Source organism: Marmota monax, unplaced genomic scaffold, assembly GCF_021218885.2.
Source record: "Marmota monax isolate L192 unplaced genomic scaffold, Marmota_monax_Labrador192_F-V1.1 WCK01_AAM20220418_F8-fsc00245, whole genome shotgun sequence".
Classification (NCBI taxonomy): Eukaryota; Metazoa; Chordata; class Mammalia; order Rodentia; family Sciuridae; genus Marmota; species Marmota monax.
Window position 1 is genome coordinate 365,839 of NW_026693895.1, and position 18,992 is coordinate 384,830.

At 51.0% G+C, this 18,992-nt stretch overlaps 1 protein-coding gene across 1 annotated transcript in view; it reads left to right on the top strand.

The window, feature by feature from the left end:
• Positions 1-18,992, top strand: part of Acoxl (acyl-CoA oxidase like) — a 326,620-nt gene that overhangs the window by 270,298 nt on the left and 37,330 nt on the right. Inside the window, 1 exon segment of the mRNA XM_046462815.2 lies at positions 8,661-8,731. Within this exon segment, the coding sequence (XP_046318771.1) occupies positions 8,661-8,731 (71 nt within the window).

Below are 18,992 nucleotides of genomic sequence, written 5' to 3' on the forward strand. Positions count from 1 at the left end.
ACTTTTATTAAATAATGGCAGCCAGCCTTTCCCAGCTCTGTCCAGAGCAGTCTCTTGCTTTTCCTGCCCTCAGAGCTGGTGAGGAGTTCTCATAATGGAGCAGGAAGACACTTTTTCTTAATTAAGTGCCTAATAATTTGAAATGTTCACATTAAGAGCAGGTTTTGATTATATTAGAACATGGACAGGTAGGGATTTCTGCCTGCTGAGGATTAATCTCACATTCCTCTTAAGGATGTTTGTGGGGTTTATTTTTGTTTGTTTGTTTGTACCAGGGATTGAACTCAGAGGCACTTGACCACTGACCCACATCCCCAGCCCTATTTTATATTTTATTTAGAGACAGGGTCTCACTGAGTTGCTTAGCACCTCACTTTTGCTGAGGCTGGTTTTGAACTCGTGATCCTCCTACCTCAGCCTCCTGAGCTGCTGGGATTACAGGTGTATGCCACCCCCATCCCTAACCCCTGGCAATGTTTGTGTTTTGAAAGGAGACTTTGTTAACTGCAAGCATGATCACATGCATTACTGTCATTTCAGTTCCTTGTGTGATCCCACAGTGCTTGTTCGGTACTCTTTACGGAATCAGTATGTCCCTTCTAACTGCAGATGGGGTTATTCTTTATATAATTGCATTCACCTGGCTTTCGCTTTGGCATTTGTGCCCTACATTATATGAGCTCAGAAACATTCAATACCAGGGCTTCAACAGGAGGTGCTCTGTGAGTATGGGTACTTGTGTTCAACTACCAGAGTCCCCCGAGTCCCGAGTCCTCCCATCCAGGCCTCGATGGACCTACAGTTTGCAAGTCAGCCCACTCTTTGGATAGTGGGTTTCTGCTGCTGGAGGTGGGGGTAGGGAACCAGAGGGACCAGTTGACAGTGGCGATGTGTACCCTCCCTTCCCACTGGCCCCCATCCGCTGGTAGGACAAGCTTTAGCCAGTGTGACCCCGCACTGGTGGCCTGAGGGAAGGGGAATGCTGTGGGTACCACTGTCCCTGACACTGACCTCTTCCATTGTCCAGCCCCCATTAAATATATAGCCAACAGAGCTGCCAGAAGGTCTAGGGAGCCCAGGATGGGCAGACAGAACTCACTGCCAAATCGAGGCAGACCCAGAATCTTGGCAGCCCCAGCATTGGGAAGAGAAGGCAAATCCCGGCTCTGCTTTCTCTATCCCAGTCACACGACTGAATCCCGACCTCTGAGCACTTCCTGTGAGTGAAAGGTGCCTCTGGGGCATTGGGGTTTCCTTCTCAAAGCTTCACTTCTCCCCTTGACCCTGGAGGTGAACTTGTACTTCAGATCTGCTGGACCTCAGGACTCCCAGGTGCTGCTTTCTAAGAAGGGCCACGGCTGCACCCTCCCCAGGACGGAGACCCCAAGGACCCTAACCAAGCTCAGGAGCTGGTTGCAGAAGATGGCTGTCCTTAGACACTGTGACTCGCTGTCCTTTGAAGGGAGTGACAGTGTATGAGGCAGTTTTATCACAAATGACCCAAGGACCATTGCACCGGGAAGAAGAAAAAAAGAAAAAAAAAAAAGGCAAAGTCTGGCTCCTGGAGGTCATTTGTTTTGTGGAGTCCCCTTAAGAACAGAGTTTAAACCTCTGGGATTGGACAGAGGCTGATGAGACGTCACTTATCTGTTGGGCCTGGTGTCCTGGTGGGCTGAAATGATCCCAGCAGTTCTTATCTACAAGTGCTTGCTCTGCACCCAAACCACATTCAGTGCTTGGTTCTTGTAATTTGTTTAATCTCCATAACAACCCCACAGCGTCCACGAGGCACCTGAAAGGCTGGCTACGGTGCCTGGGATATAGGTGCATCGGACAGAAGCAAGATTGCAATCCCAGAGGTCTGCTGCTCTCTGCCCACGTGCAGGGCCCATAGTTCATGCTGGGTCTAACTCTTCCAGCTCAGAATTGCTGAAAAAAAAAAAAAAGCAAGAGAAACACGCCCCCACATACACACTTTATATATATATATTTTTTCCTTTATTTTCATGTGATTGAAAAATCGTAGTTTGCATGATGAATTTCCATGCTGGATTGACATCTTCTGACACCTATTTCAAAACCAAGTTAGACTGATAACCCACATTGATGGGCAAAAATTACAAAAAAAAAAACCAAAAATGAATTCACACTGAGTAACTGTAGACTGTGAGTTTTCCATTGCCATTAGTGTTCAGAGTAAAACCTACACTGTGAGTACAAACAGAAATGGAGGCACTTTTGTCTTATCATAGTAATTCTAAATAAGATTTTGTATTTTTGAAACTTAGCCTATACCACATATTGTAAAGTTAAACACATTGGCAATAAACATTATTTAAATTTAGGTTTAAGGGACAACATGTTCTAATCTCAAAAACATTTAGCAAATAACCTTTGAGTTCACATGAGCCACCCACACAAAAACCAAAATGAACTACAGAAAAAAAAAAAAAACAGAAAAAGCAACTGTCTGTTGACAACCAGATTTTCTTTCAGCTCTTGAGTTTTCATCTATAAATAATCTGTATGCTTCGCATCTGACCATTTTCTTAAACGGCGCCTCCTGGCATGTTCTCACTTTAGAGTGTCTAAAAGACAAGAATTAAATGTGTAAATCATGGAAACTATTAAGTTTTTGGAGGGGAGCTCTTTAAGACACATGCTTTTTAGATACCAAAAGTGTCAAAACGAGGCATTAAGATGATGTATTCTTTCTTTAGTGCATCTGTTTATCTTTTGTGAAATCTCAAGCTTGATAAATCACCAGAGATAAAAACATCATTTTAAACTTATCATAGATCCCAAATGCCAGGAGGAAAAACAGCACTGTGTCCTCTCTCTCATGAATTTACCTCTCTCCCTGCCTATGACTTATGAGATTTTATTTGCAGAGAAAACATAATGTTCTATTAACTTGAAAATGATGGCTTTTCCCCAGAAACGTGAGAACCAGAGAGGGAGAATAAAAGCAGTTTATTCATCCTCAGATCTAATCACCGAACAAGTTTCACTGTCTGCTTCAAGTGGCATAGAGTGTTACATGGGGAAGATCACAAGATAACTAAGGGTGAGGTTTTCACCAGTAGCTTCATCCACTGACACTTAGAAGCCCTGCTCTGCATATCAAAGTGGGTATCGAAAACTTGACGGGGAAATTTTACTTAATACCAGCCTAAATAGAAATTGGTGAAGCTAGCTCAATTCCTTGACCCTGCCCCCAGAAGTCACTCAGAAATTCTCAATTAGCAGCCTGGATAATCAAGAAATTCCCATAAATTTTCTAATTATAAATGAAAATTCTTCTGTGCAGCTAGAGGACTTGTTGTAGAGATGGCTCCTAAATGGTTCTTACTGTGAACTGGAGGATTGCAGATCATGAATCAAATGAATCAGTCTACAACACAGAACATGGCAGAGCATTCCAGAATGTTCCAACCTGCTGCTTCATTTGTAAACAGTTTCCTAATGCAATGAATGAATATCAGAGTTTCTTGCCTTGTCCATATTTTATGATTCTTCAGTCTTCAACTTAGAGCAAATCAAACTTCATGTGAACCTACTTCAGGTCGTGGGCATACCATGGAATTTTTATGGTAATGGTTGCTGATGAAGCTGATTTAAAGAAACACTCAGCTCTGTTGTAAGCCTCAGAGATGCCCAAAGTCCCGGCTGTACAGGACCAGTGGCTGCCATGAGCAGCTGACCTCCATTTCTTCTGCTCTTTCCGCTTACAAGAAGCATGTAAGCCACGCTGGTCTTGAAGAATGGCCTTGTGGGACTGCCTCAGGTGTGGGACCAAGATGGCAGATGTCCTGAGAAGTTGAAACTCGCTTCATTCTCCATCTCCAATGGCCATATGAGCACTGAGACCACAGAGATGCTCCAACCGAATGAAGCATCTGTTCAGCTGGCCCACAGAGGCAGTACTGGCATGGAGCACCCTTTCTTTGCTCCCGTGTCTACCCAACCCCATCCAACATCCACTTCTTGAAGGTCTATCATGGCTTGGGGACTCTGTTAAGTTCTAGTCTTAAAAGATCCAGGAAGAAACAGTCCCTGCTTCCCAGAGGCATTGGTCAGAACTGGAACATGAGCTGCCCGAGGCCAGGTGCCCTGGGAGAACAGGAAAGAGATGGAAGTCAGATGAGGTATGGGGTGCATGTGGCCTCCCATGGGGTCAGGAAGGAAGTTTTGGAGAAGAGGCCAGGGAAGAATACTGAGGGAACAAGCCTGGCAAGGTGGGTGGTCATGGGCATGTCAAATGCCTTTGGGGCCTGGCCTCTGCTGGGTGGCCATGGGAAGCTGGGAATTGTCCCTACTGAGCAGGGTCCACCTGCACACCCAGGCGTCCTGGAGGAAACTGTCCTGGCACTAGGGGACATGTGCTTTGGGGAAAGGGACCAATATGTCAGCAAGTAGGCATGACCAAGAGGTCAAGGGACAAGGATCTAGTGGCAGTGGGGACCAAAAGGAGGATTTGCTTCAGAGAAGCAAGAGCCCTGACACTGTGCTGGAGGAGGCTGCCCCTTGGGAACTGGGCGGAGAGCCTGCAGAAACAGCTACAGATGAGGGCTCCTCTGTCAGAGGGGCCCCGCCCGCACCCGCAGGCTCCAGGCAGAGGAGTGGTCAGAGAGGGAGGGCCAAGCACAGCTCGGCTGCTCTCCAGAACTGAGAGCATGAGCTAGTGACAGAACAGGCTGAGGATGGAGAAGCCAGCAGTGGTCCTCACCCTCACCACACCTATAGGTGCCTGAGGGTCACCTCCACCCCTTCACCCAATCCCAGTGGGCAGAACACTGGAGCCACCATGACTGCTGGTTGCCAAAATGTCAGAGGCCCCGTTGACCCTTTGCTTTGAAAACAAAACAAAGTTTTCCCTGAAAAATAAAACCCCTCCCTCCCCCTCTCCCTCCCTCCCTCCCTCCCTCACCATTTCCCTTAAGTTGTGAAGAGGTAGGCGGGGGACTTCAGAGGCCTGGGGCCGCAGCTCTGCCGCTGAACTGAGAGCACTGCTGTCACACACAGGTGACAGGAGGGGGCTGAGCGATGGGGGCCATGTTGCCGCCTCCTGCTCCAGAGTCAGCGAAGACAGGACTTGCCAATCAGGGGCCTCCTGGTGAGGGCACAGGGAGGCCCCCTGCCACTAGAGAGGGCCGCCTGGCCCCAGGCACCCAGTCATGACCCCTCCAGTTGGGACTGTCCTCTGGGGTAGCTTCAGCCTCCATTTCTACCATCCTGAGAGGGGCTGCCTCCCTCTGCAGCTGGCTGAAGTGAGACCCCAGTTTGCGCCTGGATGAAGCCTTTGCGGGACTGGCTCCCCCTCCCTGGGGAAGCAGGGTCTGGGTCCCCAGGGGGAGCTGGCTGGCTGTAGCGCCAGGTCTTCCTTCTCCCACAGGAGCTGCCCTCCATGCGGGGCCAAGGACAGGGACACAAAACAGTTTGAAGACATGAAAGCAACTGGCTCCGGGCTGCCTGGACATGGGTGGCTTCATTCACCTCCAGGGCAGCTTTGAATTTTCCTTAGGACCTCTGCAGCCAGGGGAGCTGCGCCCACCTCCGCCTGGCCCCTTCTTTTTGCAGCTTTGTCCCACACAGCATAAATTCTTCAGTTTGGACACCAAGCTCTTCCCTGGCCAACCTGGTCACCCCTTGACGTGGCTGAGCATCAGCAGCACTTTGCCCACAAGAGACCTCCGCTGTTGGGACCGGGAAGGCACAGTGTTGGGGTACCTAGGGGAACGCAGTACAGGCTCTGGTGGCCCTCCAGGAAGCCCATGGAGAAGGCTGCAGCTGGAGAAAGGCCAAGAGAGAGAGAGAGCCTAAGAGAGAGAGAGCCTAAGAGAGAGAATCCCTGTTCCCAGGCCCTGGCACAGGGATCGAGAAAGAAGCCAAGAGAACATTGTGAGACTGGATTTCGGAGCAGGTGTGGTTCACATGCCAGGGTCAGGTGTGCCTCCTAACTTAGCCGTGGACTTCCAGTCTCCCCAGCAATATTCAAGCAGAAAACAGCAGATGGCCTTGTCCATGTGGATTGTCGTGTCTGTCCCCCTGATTTGCAGCAAGGAGTCATAATGACATCTACTCCTGACATCCACTTCCCTGACTGTCAGGCACGTCCTGCTGGGCAAGGTCCTGCCTTCCCTGCAAAAATGGCAAAGGCAGAGATGGCTGGGGGGAGCTGGTGTCCCCACTGCAGCGCATGGCCATACGCTTTTTCTCCCACGGGACCACACTTCACTTGCATTAGGTCACTTTTCCCCTATGTTCCCCACCCCCACCCTCTAGGCCACTTGTTCTATAAAGGTCTCTGTCCTCTCTGCGGGCTCACCTTCTCCCCCCACCAAGGTGGGAGGCTCCACCAAGGAGGATGTGACTCTGCTCACCAGGTGAAGGCTTGCGGCCCGCTGCTGACCTGAGCAACCTGGGGACCCCAGGGGCCATGGGTGTCAAGGAAGCACGTCAGCCTGCAGTCTCTTAGGGAAAACTGCCCCCGACAGACCTGAGCTGTGGATGCTTACCCTGAGGCCCATCTCATTCTTACTGGGCACCCAGCCTCTTCAGGTGGAGGGACATCCGTACCACAGATGCTTTCATTCTGAGGGATTTCTCCTCTTTAAGGGAAGGAGGGGACATGGCATGTCAACCTGTCAACAGTGATGCCCCTGCCCACAGCCGTGGGCTGAGAGGGGCTGCCCAAGAGTGCCCATGCCCATTCTTTCTGCTTTGGGGACTTGCTGGACACCAGAGTAGTATAAGGTGAGAGAGAAGCCTGCCATTGGCCTGAGAGCATGTGTCACACTGACCTCTAAGTGAAGGGAAGTGACTGAGAGATGCGTTGCTCCCCCTCTGCTCCCAGGGTGGCTGGTGTCCTGTATGTAGAGGGTCCCAGGTGCTTGTCTCCTGAAGTTCAGCCACCCCGTGAGGGAACCCTCTGTGGTGTGGCCCTGAGTTCCCACCAAGGCACCTCAGTCCAGCTCCACAGGTGGAGTCTTGGCTCTGGGCATGGGGGACATGCCACAGGTGGAATGGGGTTTGAGCCAAGGCGCAGGCCTGACTTCTGAGCGCTCTCCTGAGCTGAGGCCAGCACGTCCATCTAACACCAAAGACTGATCCCAAAAGAGAAACCCAGTCTCCCATGTGGCACTGCAGGGAGTGGACCAGGGAAGAGAGGGTGACCAGGAGAGTGAGAGGAGCTTCCTTGAGGCACAGCAGGAGGTGCTGGTGTGACATTGTGCCCTGCACTGTTCTCTTATGCCCAGCCCTCCCTCTGTCCCCACCCCAACCCTAGAGGCTAGCACCTTCTCTACAAGTGACCGAGGACCTTGAGGCCCAGCAAGGGCACAGGAGCCTTCTGTTGGTTCTGAGCACACTTTGGTTAGGTAAGAGCAGGTGTTTGGACGTGGAAGAAATAATTAATATGAGAGTCGATGGGTCGCACCCAAGTGTCATGACGGAAACAGTCTGGAGAATTGGGTTCTATAGGTAACACTGGACAGTGCTCTTCTGATAAAAATCCATTATTGCTGATATAATCCTCTTTAAAACATCTTCGACTGTGAACGTGACATCTAGACATCCTTGGGGGCCAAGACAGTGGACTCAGAGCACCCCTTGGTCCTGAGGCAGTGTAGCTCTGCCTGCCCTCAGGGGTCTGTAAGGGCGAATGGACCTGGAGTGGTCGAGGGCTGTGTGAGACTGCTTGGGCGGCCTGAGGGGTTCAGTGCAGGGCTGCGCTTTGCAAGAGCTGGGGCTGTTGCCAGCAGAGTGGCAGAGAAGGGCCTGCCGGGTGAGCACGGCTTTGAGACTGGCAATCAGAGGCTAATCCAGACAGGTTAATTCAGTAAAAAACTCTTGTCCCTGTCCAAAGAAACAGGCTGAAACCTGAGGGGGCAGAGCAATCATGGGGGCATTCAAGAGCAGGGATGAGAGTCTGTATTTGGGTACTTATTTAGACCCCAATTAAAAACTGGTGCTCAGGATACCAGTGGGACTTTGGTGAAAGCTGGCTCCCACCTTCAGGGAGAAGGGAAGGGTGTTTATGGAAATGGTCTAGATTCATAGGTCTAGGGCTCTGCTGGCCCATATCAATGGATCACTAAAACATCTGTTTGTGAACCTTCCTGGGCCTCCCTCCTCATTCTGCTTGGAAGGCTGGTGGGGGAAAGATGGCTGATACATCTGGGGGGTGGTTGTGGGACTTGCTGAAGCCAATATGTGAAGCCCTGTTGTGTTGGAGTGTTGGAGCCATGGACATTGGGCTGGAAGGTGGAGTTAGAAAGCTCAGCACTGCCAGGTTTTCCAAGGCCGGGGGAGCCCTCCCCGTGGAGGACTTGGGATAGGGTTCCATCTCTGGGGGACAGAATGGCCAGGCTGTGGCTAAACCCGGGAGCTCTGGCTATTTGGGGTAGAGCTTTGGCAGTTTGGGGTGGAGCTTGGCTGCTGGTCCGTGGCCTTGTGCTCTGATGGACTCATCCCAGCCAGGCAGAGAAGTCGCTGTGTGCGGGCCCTGACCCATGCAGGGCAGGCAGGAGTTCCGCCATGTCACGAGGAAGGGCAGAAGCAGCTTGCCTTCATGTCCGTCAGGACCATGAACTCTCCTCCAGGCCAGCCCTGATCCTTGTCTGCAGGAGGGTCGTTCACTGTCTTTTCTCCCCGTGCAGTGACCTTGGAACAGTTCTCCCAGGCAGTGAGGAGCTGCCCAGACCCACAGGACGAGGCTCTGTTAATGAAGGTAGGTTACCAGATGAAGTACTGATTTCCTTAAAGCCTCTAGCATTTGTGTCGCCCCGAGGAGGGTTCTGTTTTCACAAGCGGGAGTAAATTTATCATCTCTGAGTCTTGTGCTCCGTGGGGATACTCTTGTCATCTGCGGGTGGGAGGACTGCTGGTTAATGAGCACAACTGAGTGCAGACGTGACAGGAGAGTGGGTGTCACCTACGAGCAAGGGAAGCTGTTGAATTCTCCAGAGGGCCCTATTGGTCTATTTAAACTCATCTGACAGTCTTGATTCTTTTAGCAGATTTATGAGGCTTGGCCAAATTCCATGTCTCCCTCTGTATTTTTTAATTAAGACAAAGGATTCCCTCCATTCCCAGTCTGCCACCTCCTTGCTATTAGACGCTTCATGTTAGCCGTTGGGATGGGCCTCTCCAGCCAGATCTCCCTTGCCCGCGAGCGCAAGACAGATTTCTTCCCTTCTCAGTGACAACTGTTTTATTCCTTCCAAATGGCAGGAGCAGAGGTGTGGTGGCCACCTATGCTTGGGCATGCAAGTGGCCTGCGTGAGTTTCATCAGAGCTTTGTCTTTGAAAGCAGAGAGTGGTGTAGAGCTGCCCTTCTACCAATGACTAAGATGCCCGTTTTCACCCAGAAACTGGGCACCCATGTCTCCATGAGGTCACTTCCATTTCATGCCATCAGGAAGCTGTGTGCACCAGGAATTGCATTTCTTCACCCAAACACCAGCTTCTTTGCCAGGTGTCCTCTGACTTTAGAAATGAGTGGAAAAAATAAGGTGTCACCATAAGGGATTTTCAATTCATTTGCCTAAGATGTGATATTTTGGGTCTGGTTTTTTTTTTTTCTTTTCTTTTTTTAAGCTTTCAGTGATGCTAATTTCATAATCAAGAGGGGCTGTGGGTCCTAAGCTCTGGGTTCCTCCAGGAGACCCACGTCATAGCATGCCCACTTGGCAGTCCTGGGTGTCCGCCGACACAGGAGCTGGTGTGGCATAGATTCGGCATGTGGGCATTTCTTGCTGTTCTGAAGTGTCCCACACCAGGCTCTCCGTGCCCTGCCCTGTGCTCCTTCCTTCCCCTCTTTCTGGCCATTCGTGTTCAAGGCGATGGGAACACAGGCCTTTGGTTCTTTCTTCCCATCCTGTCCAGCATTTCTTCTGCTCCTTGCTCCTTTGTGCTTTGTCCTTGCTCTACTCTTTCTGTCCATCGAGTCCCAATTTCAGGAGGCGAAACTCCTATGACCAGTTTGGTACTACCGTGAGCCCCACCTGAATGTTACGTGGGCATCTCAGAGGTGGCATGGGGCAGAGAGCAGAACCCACAGCCTGGCTCAGGAGCTCACCTTGGACGTGCCTCTAATTGTCCTTGTGGTTACACTACTTGGGACGCTGCAGCCCCCTGAGTGTCTTCTCATCTAGAGGGAGTGGGTACGAGCAGATGCCACCTGAGGGCCCCTCTTCCTCTCACAGTGTCTTGCCCTCCTGCCCCTCATGCTGCCCCGTGCACTTGTTTAGAGACTAAGCTAGGCTTGGGCGAAGAAGTTAAGGAGGCCTGGGATGTCTGGGATGTACACGACATACAGTAGCCTGTGTCTTCCCTGTGGGTTTCTGCAGACCGTGGGACCACGGTCACCAGGATGATGTCTTCCGGTGTTTTCACAGTATTTGCAGATACTTGAACAGGCATCATCAAAGAAGTTTCACTGAGCAAAACGTGTGCTCAGTTCATATAGACCGAAACCGGCTCATGCTTTTTTTCAGGAGATTGAGGTTTTTTTCATGTCACCTTTGGGAGGCCACCACGTGGGTGGGACAGTGGTGTGCAGGATTTTTGTAGATGTATGTGAGAGCACCGGAGTGACAGTAGGCCGTTCTGACCGCAGTCACCTGCTGTCCACTGTGCTGGCTCCAGTGCACTTTGCAGACTTTCTGTAATAAGTTTAAGATCTAACTCAACCTCACGAGAACCTGTTGGCAGGAAAAACAATGCTGGGCCAAATATGGTATTTTTTTTAAATTATATTTTGCATACATATTGTCACATCCATGTGAGGTCAGGTAATAGCCTTGGGTAGCTGTGAACCATGCAAAGATTATTAGTCACACCCTGTTCTGAGGGTCCTGCCGGATAGATCCCCAGAGTACCTGCTGCTCGGGGACTCAGCTTCCCCATCTTCCAAGCAGAGGTCAAGTCTATGACTGTCTTGAGGTTTTTCCCACCACTGCATCCTGGGAAGGGGCTGGGGAAGAGGTCCTGCAGGGCAAGCCTGGTGTCACTAGGGCTGCCTTCCTGCAAGACTTAACTATTATTTGAACCATAGAAAATACTTCCATTCCACAAGTTACTGACTGGGTCCAATTCACTTTTATCCCCATCCTTTCCTGTTTCTTCCCTCATTCGTGGTGCTTATGCCAATCAGTCTGTTTGGCCCCTGGGACAGGTTTCCCTGTCCCGGCAAACCTGCTAATCCTCAGCTCCACCCACCACTCCCGCTGGCTGCAGGTCTCACCCATGGTCCAGCCACATCCAGGTGTGCTCAGTACCTGTACACCCCACTGGAGCCGTGGAGCACCCTGCCCCACTTCCCAGGGTTCCCTTCCCCCACCTCGGATTTGTGGGGGTGGCCTACAGCACCTTCCCGTCCTGGGCTGCTGCGCCAGATCCACATGTGCATCTGTCCCCTGAGCACCTTTCAAAGCCATCCCTCTTCTTCTGTCCCAGAAAGAGCCCCTGGACTTGATCCCCTGGGGCAAGTTCCAGGCTCCACTCAGCCAGGACTGAGCACAGGTCACTCCCTCAGCCTTGTGCCCTCTTCTGATACAAAGAGAAGTCATGTAGCTGACCCTAAAGACCCTCCCAGCTCCACACCCTGAAAACACATGGCTGGGAGCTGCCCGCAACCTGTGACTCTCTGTGTGCTACAGAATCGACCTCGCCACCTCTGCCTGCTTTCTGTCTTCTTCAGGCTCTGCCAGGTGAACTGGGAGCCTCAGTCCTACATGCCACTTTCTGGGTTCATTTATGGCCCCGACTATCTTTCCTTTGGAAAGAATTATTGAATAATTTATCCAAGCAGGTATACTTCTGTGAGTAGAAGGGACTGTCACTAAAAATTCAGCTTGGGTGGCAGGCCTAGGCCAGACTGTCCCAGGCAAGTGGGGGGATTGGGGTCAACCCCTTTTTGGGTCAATTCCAGAATCCCTCCCTCCATCATCTGGCCCTACTTTGCCTCTCAGGCTTCTCTCCCAGCACTTGGTCCAAACCCCCTGCCCTGACTCCCACCAGGGTCATTTCCTCCTCATTGCACCTTCTTTGTTAGTTGGCAGTGGGCAGGGAGACCGACCTCTCAGTGCCAACCTGCCTCTGGACTCCCGTTCTCTAAACTGAGCATGAACGATGGCATCTCCTCCTTTTGTCCTTGCTCATCTGGGAGTTTCTGGCAGTAGCTGTTTGCGATCTGAGTAGGAGACAGCAGGCAGAGCGAGGCCCTCAGTTGTACTACCATTATCATTATCAGAGGTCTTCACGGCCGGGCCTCCCTGCCTCCTTGGGTCAAGCTGGAGAAGTGAGCAGGATGCCTGGGGACAGTGGCCCTTCCTGGTGAATGCTGCTCCCCCAGCTCAGGCGACAGGAGCTAGGGCTCAGGGAGCTTGGGCCGTCACGTGAGCCCTAGAGCAAGACAGTAGCACAGGGGCCAGCTCAGAGCCAGGTTCCAGCCCCAGTGATGCTGGGGAGGCCCCAAATGCTCCCACGCTGCAGCCCGGGTGGAGGCCAGCCCAGCCATACTACCCAAGGCCTCTGGCTAGAGGCAGCCCATGAGGAAGAAGGTAGGCGTTCTAGGAGGTGCCTCTGAGATCACGCCACACTTACTGTGGAAAGCAGCAAGAAAACAGCTGCTTGTGACAATAAGGAAGCAAATAAGCAGGTAGCGAGCCAGGCTGGCCCAGCCTGCTCTCTCACACCTTGGCTCCCAAAATGGCAGGTCTGGGGCGGGGCTGCCACCCGAGCACTCAGCCTGCTCCCTGTACAGCACTGCCTGGCTGGTGGCCAGATCAGGATACTGTGGCCCGAGGGGACATGTGGAGTACTTTTCCTACCTGCTAGGATAGGGAAACCAAGGCTATGTGCCAGGCCCACTGGGCTTGGTGATCCTGGTCACCAGGTGTTGAGGCCCAGGTTCCCCTGAGAGGCTCCATCAATGCCCCCTGGGATGCGGAGGGCTGAAAGCCGCCAGAAACTTCTTTAGCATTTCTTCCCACCCACAAGCATTAGTGCTGCCCCAGATGCATGGAGGCAGCTGGGCAGATGTGGGAGGAGGATCCCAGGCCTCCCTCCCACGAGTCTCTCACCACCATCGCCTGACCTCACGCAACTGTTTTTCTGTCTCAGGATGTTCTAAGCAACCAGGCAAGCTGGTTAAGTCCGTGTCCAACCCAAACTCCAAGGAACCCCACCACGACCCTTCAGCCCTCCCAGGTGACCCAACCCAGCTCCTTTCCAGAAGCAGGCGTCTCCCTGGCCTGCTGGAATCCTGTCTGGAGCAAGGGCCTTCCCAGGGGGCGCAACGCTCCCCCTTACACAGAAGGAGCAGGCTGGGGAGAAGGGGAAGTTTCCGCATGACCGCTCCATTGCCTCACCCTGCTCAGGAGGCGAGGAGGCACCCAGCAAGCTGGTCATCTAGTTTTCTTCAATTGTCATTGTCACAAAGATTCCTTCTGCCTCACTTCTCCCAAAGTCCTCCTCCCCCACCCCCCATGTCGCCGGGCCAAGGAATGGCCAGCGAGCGGCTGGGTGCCCAGCACAGGGCATGTCCACACGGGTGCCCTTTGTCGGCCTCCTGCTTAGAGGAGGCCTCAGTGCCTCCAGTTCCCACAGGGCACTTGCCACAGCCACCAAACCTCCAAGCAGGGCGTTGGGGGACTGCCCCAGCCCTGCAGGCGACGAGCAGCAGCCATTTGAGCCTGTCAGGTGGGCGGGGTGGGTTTTTCCCTCTCTCCTGCATTCTAACTGCTCTCTCTTCCTTTTCTCAACGCGTGTAGGTGGTAGCTAGTTTAAGCACCAAACCTAGCAACCAATGGTTAAAAACAAATCCCTCCCGTCACATGCTGGCTGACTGCGATGGCCTTCTTTCTGCAGGCAGCCCCTTGCACGTACAAGGACTTCACCTTGGCCTTGGGCCTTAGAGAGTGTCCTCTGCCCCAGGCAGCAAAGGCTCCCTCTGTCTGTCCAGCCGAGGCCCACGGGGGCTGCCTGCATGTGCCCAGGCATGCCCATGGCCACCAGTCAGGCCTCTGTGGCTGGTCATGGTATCGTGCCTCCCACACAGAAAAAAAAGGGTTCTCATTTGAAGCCTGACAACATTTCCAAACCTGATCCAAGGTGAAGAGCCAGTCCATGTTCTGAATGCTGTAGACACAGAAGGTCAAGGTGGTTGGGGTGTGTGGTGCTAAAACAATCCCTTCCCCCCATCACCTTCTTACTCCTTATAAGCAAGAGGTACACAGAAAGAAGAGCATGTGTGGCTGGTGGTGTTCCTAAGAGCAGGTGTTCAACAAATGTTGGCTGAGCATCTATTATGTGCTGGGGAATGTTTGTCTAGTCCTGGGCTCACTTGAAGAATTATGTTTCAGTGTTTGTGTTCTTGATAAGGGAAGGAGCTACTGATGCCATAGAAATCAAGTTTCAGACCCAGCCATGCAGGAACAAACGGTTCTCTATGATTCTTGAACCTCCTTGACATGGGGACCCTGGAATGCCTCCCCCTTCCCAATTGGAGATCTCTCCATAAGTGCCAAGGTTCTGCAACCCAAACCAGCACCCCCAAAATCGTTGTGGCAAGAATCTTTGGTGTATAGAACTAACTTTTAACTCTAAAGACTATCTAATGGTCAAATGTCAGGCTCCATAATCAATAGGCAGAAGATTTACTTCAGTGGCCATCTATACACACCTGCTATAATTATAACATCTATGAGTGCCTATGAGGTGACAGGCACTGTGCTGGGTACTAGGGTGCAAATATCCTAAGACATGGTCCTTGACTTCAGGTGACTCCCTGATGAATAGGTGAGACAGACACATCATTGTATCCTAATAGACAAGCACCTCAGAGTGCGCCAAGCGCACAGAGAGAGGAACTTGAGGATGCTAGGGGAACACCCAACTGAGCACCCTCCTCAACATGGATTTAGGGAGGGCTCTGCAGAGAGGCGGCATTTGAGCTAAGTCTCCACGTCTCTGCAGGAAATTCAATTTCACCAAGTGGGTGGGTTCCATGGCACTTAGCAGAGGTGTTGATGTGACAGGGTGAGTTCTGAGTTTTCCATTTATAGAGTGTTTCCGATGTACCAATGCAGGCCTTGAGAGCCAACTGCCAAAACAGGGGTCTCAGACAGCTGCCTCTCCAGAAGCTTCCGTTCCTGTTCTGTGCATTTCCCCAACTGACCTATAGAAATCTTGAAACCGCAGTATTCAGTAGTCCTTCCTTGGGTTGGAAGACTTTCTGATTTTCCTGTGCAAATACCAGAAACCAGGGTCAGCTAAGAGTTGCTTTGGGGTTGTTTGGGGAGTGTGGCCTCCAGGCAAGAGGCCAGGGATGGAGAGGGGGAGGGGTGCAGAAGGCCTGGGAGAAGAAAGGCAGGGAGATCTCCTGTCTGTGACAAGGGGATCCCCTGTGCTATGGGACAGTCTGCACTCCCTCCTGCTCCTCCATAAAGCTCTCCTGTCAGGAGAAGTGGGCCACCATGTGGAGTGGCCTTCAGGTGTCTGGTCACCAGAGGGGAGCACATGAACACACGGTGGCAGCAGTATGTGTGTGCATTACATCTTCTTTGTCCCTTGACACCTCATCTTCAAGCATCTAAATCCCTGCCTACGTGGAGAGCTGGCTGGAGAGCAGAGGCCCTCATATTTGGAAATGCAGTGACCTACCCCAGGCATAGAGGGCGCACTCCTCCAGGAACTCTTGCCCAGGAGTGACTGCAGAACCTGTGGAGGCTGTGCCTCCCCAACATCTGTCCCTGTTTGCTCTGTGTGCAGATCTAGGGGCCAGGTTTAATTTCAGGCTGAAGACAGGAAAGGAGGATATGTCAGGAGACCCAAGAAAATCAGTAGGATTTGGTGGACATCGGGTATAGGAAACGGAGGGTGGAGTTTGGCCCTAAGAGACTATGGTTAGTGGGAGGAGAGAACAGAGCCTGGCTGGCACTTGTCAACTTTCCCATCTTCGTCGAGATGGAGATGCTGGAGTGCCCAGGGGGCACCTGTTTTGCACTCACTCAGCAGGTGGAGAAATTCCACCAGGTGTGGATCCAGGCTACCAGACATCAGCAGCCTTCCCAGTGGCCAAAGGGAGACACATTTCCAGCACACCTGTAGTCCCAGCTACTCAGGGAAGGGGACATTAGTGTTGAAGTCACACGAGAAGTCGTGTGGACGGGCTGGGAAGGTGCAGAACCCGGCACCCACCCGAGGCAGCTCTCCGCACACAACCAGCCATATCGCACTCCAGTTAAAAACCAGAGATATTGTGAGAGTGGACAATTTCTGCTCTCTGTGCCTGCCTAACTCTTCCTCTTGACCTTACTAAATGTTAGGTGCTTTGATTTTGGTTAATTTTACAACATTCAAACATGTATTTTTAAAAAAAGCAAAACACCATGGATACCAACTACAGATGGGGAAAAAGAGGAAGATTGGTCAGGTCAACGGCCTCCCTCTGCCAAAACCTGGAAAATGCTTGGCACCCAGGAGGTGAGGAGGGGAAGGAGATAACTAGTCTCAATTAGATGCCAGGAAAATGTTCGGCATGAAGACCCACCAGCCAACCACTGCCTCTTCCAGGGTCTCCCAAAGGAGCATTTTCACCTTTGGGGCAACCTGTCCTCCCTTATCTCCTATAGGCTGTCTAATGACAGGACGGGGATGAGGCCACCTGATGTGTTCCTTGTTGGATAGGGGGAGGGGGAGACAACTAGGAGCAGCCTATTGATAATTGTTGGATTAATATTTTACATTTTGAAAAATCTTTCCCAGTAAAGATAGCCCTGAATAACAGGATTAAGCCAGTTACATAAGTAAGGGAAGATTAAAAGCAAATGACCCTCGGATTGGGTAAAAAATGAAACTCATCTATATGGTTGGTACATATTTAAAAAATGCAGGCACCAGCTGCCAGGGAGATGGAGTGGACACGCTCATCCTTAAGAAGATGGCAGCTGCCCAAGGTGGTGCACACCTGTAGTCCCAGCCACTTAGGAAGCTGAGGCTTGAGGATGGAGAGTTTGAGCCCAACCTGGGCAACAGAGTGAGGCTCCATCTCAAATATAAAAAGACTAAAGGCAGAGATTAGAAGATAGATAAGCTAGGAACTTCCTGTCCCAAGAAACAATACAGCAAGAAGTTCTCTGTTTGCCTCGAATAATCCTAAAGTGCTGAGGGAGCTGGCAACCTGGAAAAGGGCACTGCACACAACAGGAGAGAATGAGAAGGAGAGGGACAGGAAAGAGCATCTTAAAAAGACAAAGGCTCCTGAGAAGTAACTGCTATAGTCCAGCCAAACACCACAGGAAATCTGTGGCCTCACTTTCACCAGAGCCAGGAAAAGCCAGGTGGGAAGTGTGGACTTCCACACTCACAGGATTACAATGATGTAATGCAACTCCATACTGAGTTATATCAGAGGAGGCCAAAGAAATAGTCTCAGAGGATAAATATAGAGTATAAACACTGCTGGGCACAGTGGCTCATGTGGCTCAGGAGGCTGAGGCAGGAGGATCAAAGGGAGCTGGAATTTTTATCTCCACTGGGCAGTAGCAAGACCTCCCACCCCCGCCCCACTACAGTGTCTTTGGAAAGCACTTCTTACCCAGCAGTCACAAGCCCCTCCTCCCAGTGACAGGCCTCTCCCTGGCAGTGTCAGCAGAAGTCATGTGCCTCCTGCCCACCTGGGCTGTCAGCGGGCTGCAGTGGACTCCCTCCTCCTGATGGAGCAGAATCACCAGAAGTCAGCTAGCTCAAGACTTACACAAGACCACAATCGCATCATAGAATATCCGAAGTGTACAGATGTCTACCAGAATCACTCGTAATACCAAATCCAGGAATATCTCAAACCAAATGCAAAGAAGACAGCAACACCAAGATGACAGTGATGTTAAAACAATCTGAGAGAATTTAAATCAGCAGTATACAAATACTTCAGTGGGTAATTAGGAACATGTTTGGAAAACAGTAGAAAGTATCACCAAAAAAATAGTCTCAGAAGACAAATAGAAAGTATAAACAACTGGTGGGTGCAATGGCACATGCCTGCAATCCCAGCGGCTCAGGAGGCTGAGGCAGGAGGATCGCAGAGGCCAGCCTAAGCAACTTAGGTCCTAAGCAACTTAGCAAGACCCTGTCTCAAAGTAAAAAATAAAAAGGGCTGGGAATGTGGCTCAGTGGTTAAGCACCCCTGAGTTTAATCCCTGGTACAAGAAAGAAAGAAAGGAAGGAAGAACAGAAGAAAGAAAGAATGAATGAAAGAACAAACAACCAAGTAGAAATGTTAGAACTGAAAAAATATAAAATAAAAACCTCAACAGCAGAATGGAGAGGCAGAAGATACAACAGTAGAAATTAATAAGAAAGAGAAAACAGATTGAAAAGAAAAAGAACAAACAACTTTGGGGACTTAAGAGACTACAACAAAAGATCTAAATTTGTGTCACCAGGCTTCCAAAGGACAAGAGAAAGAAGGTGAGTCTAAACAGTACAAAGAAATAATGCTTAAATACCTCAACTTGATAAAACACCTATGCCTACCTGTGGAGAGCGGTGACAGTGATTGGGAGACCTGTGTCTGAGATTGGGGTCCCTGATGACTTCATGTCTGTGGCATGCTTGGTGCCTGGGAAAGTTTCTGTGCAAAGGTGCAGGATGCCCGGTGGCTATGGCAATGCTCTTCATGGGGAGGCTCTGTGCTAGAGTCTCATCAGTTTTGACCTTGCTCTCAGGCACACAGCTCCTAGGAATGAAGGAACTCTCTTGCTAAGACAACCACTGTTTCACCAGTTCTGCGCTCCTGAACCTGCCCTCATGACAGTTACTTTAGACAATGAACTTTCTTGAGAGCTACACAATGCTCCTAACATTGCACACTTAATGTGATGTGATCACTTAAGGATATACAATGTAACACCTATATCAGCTGCTAAACAACTTTTCAGAGAGATGTGCAACTGTAGAATGTAACTGAGGAAATAGCTGCATAA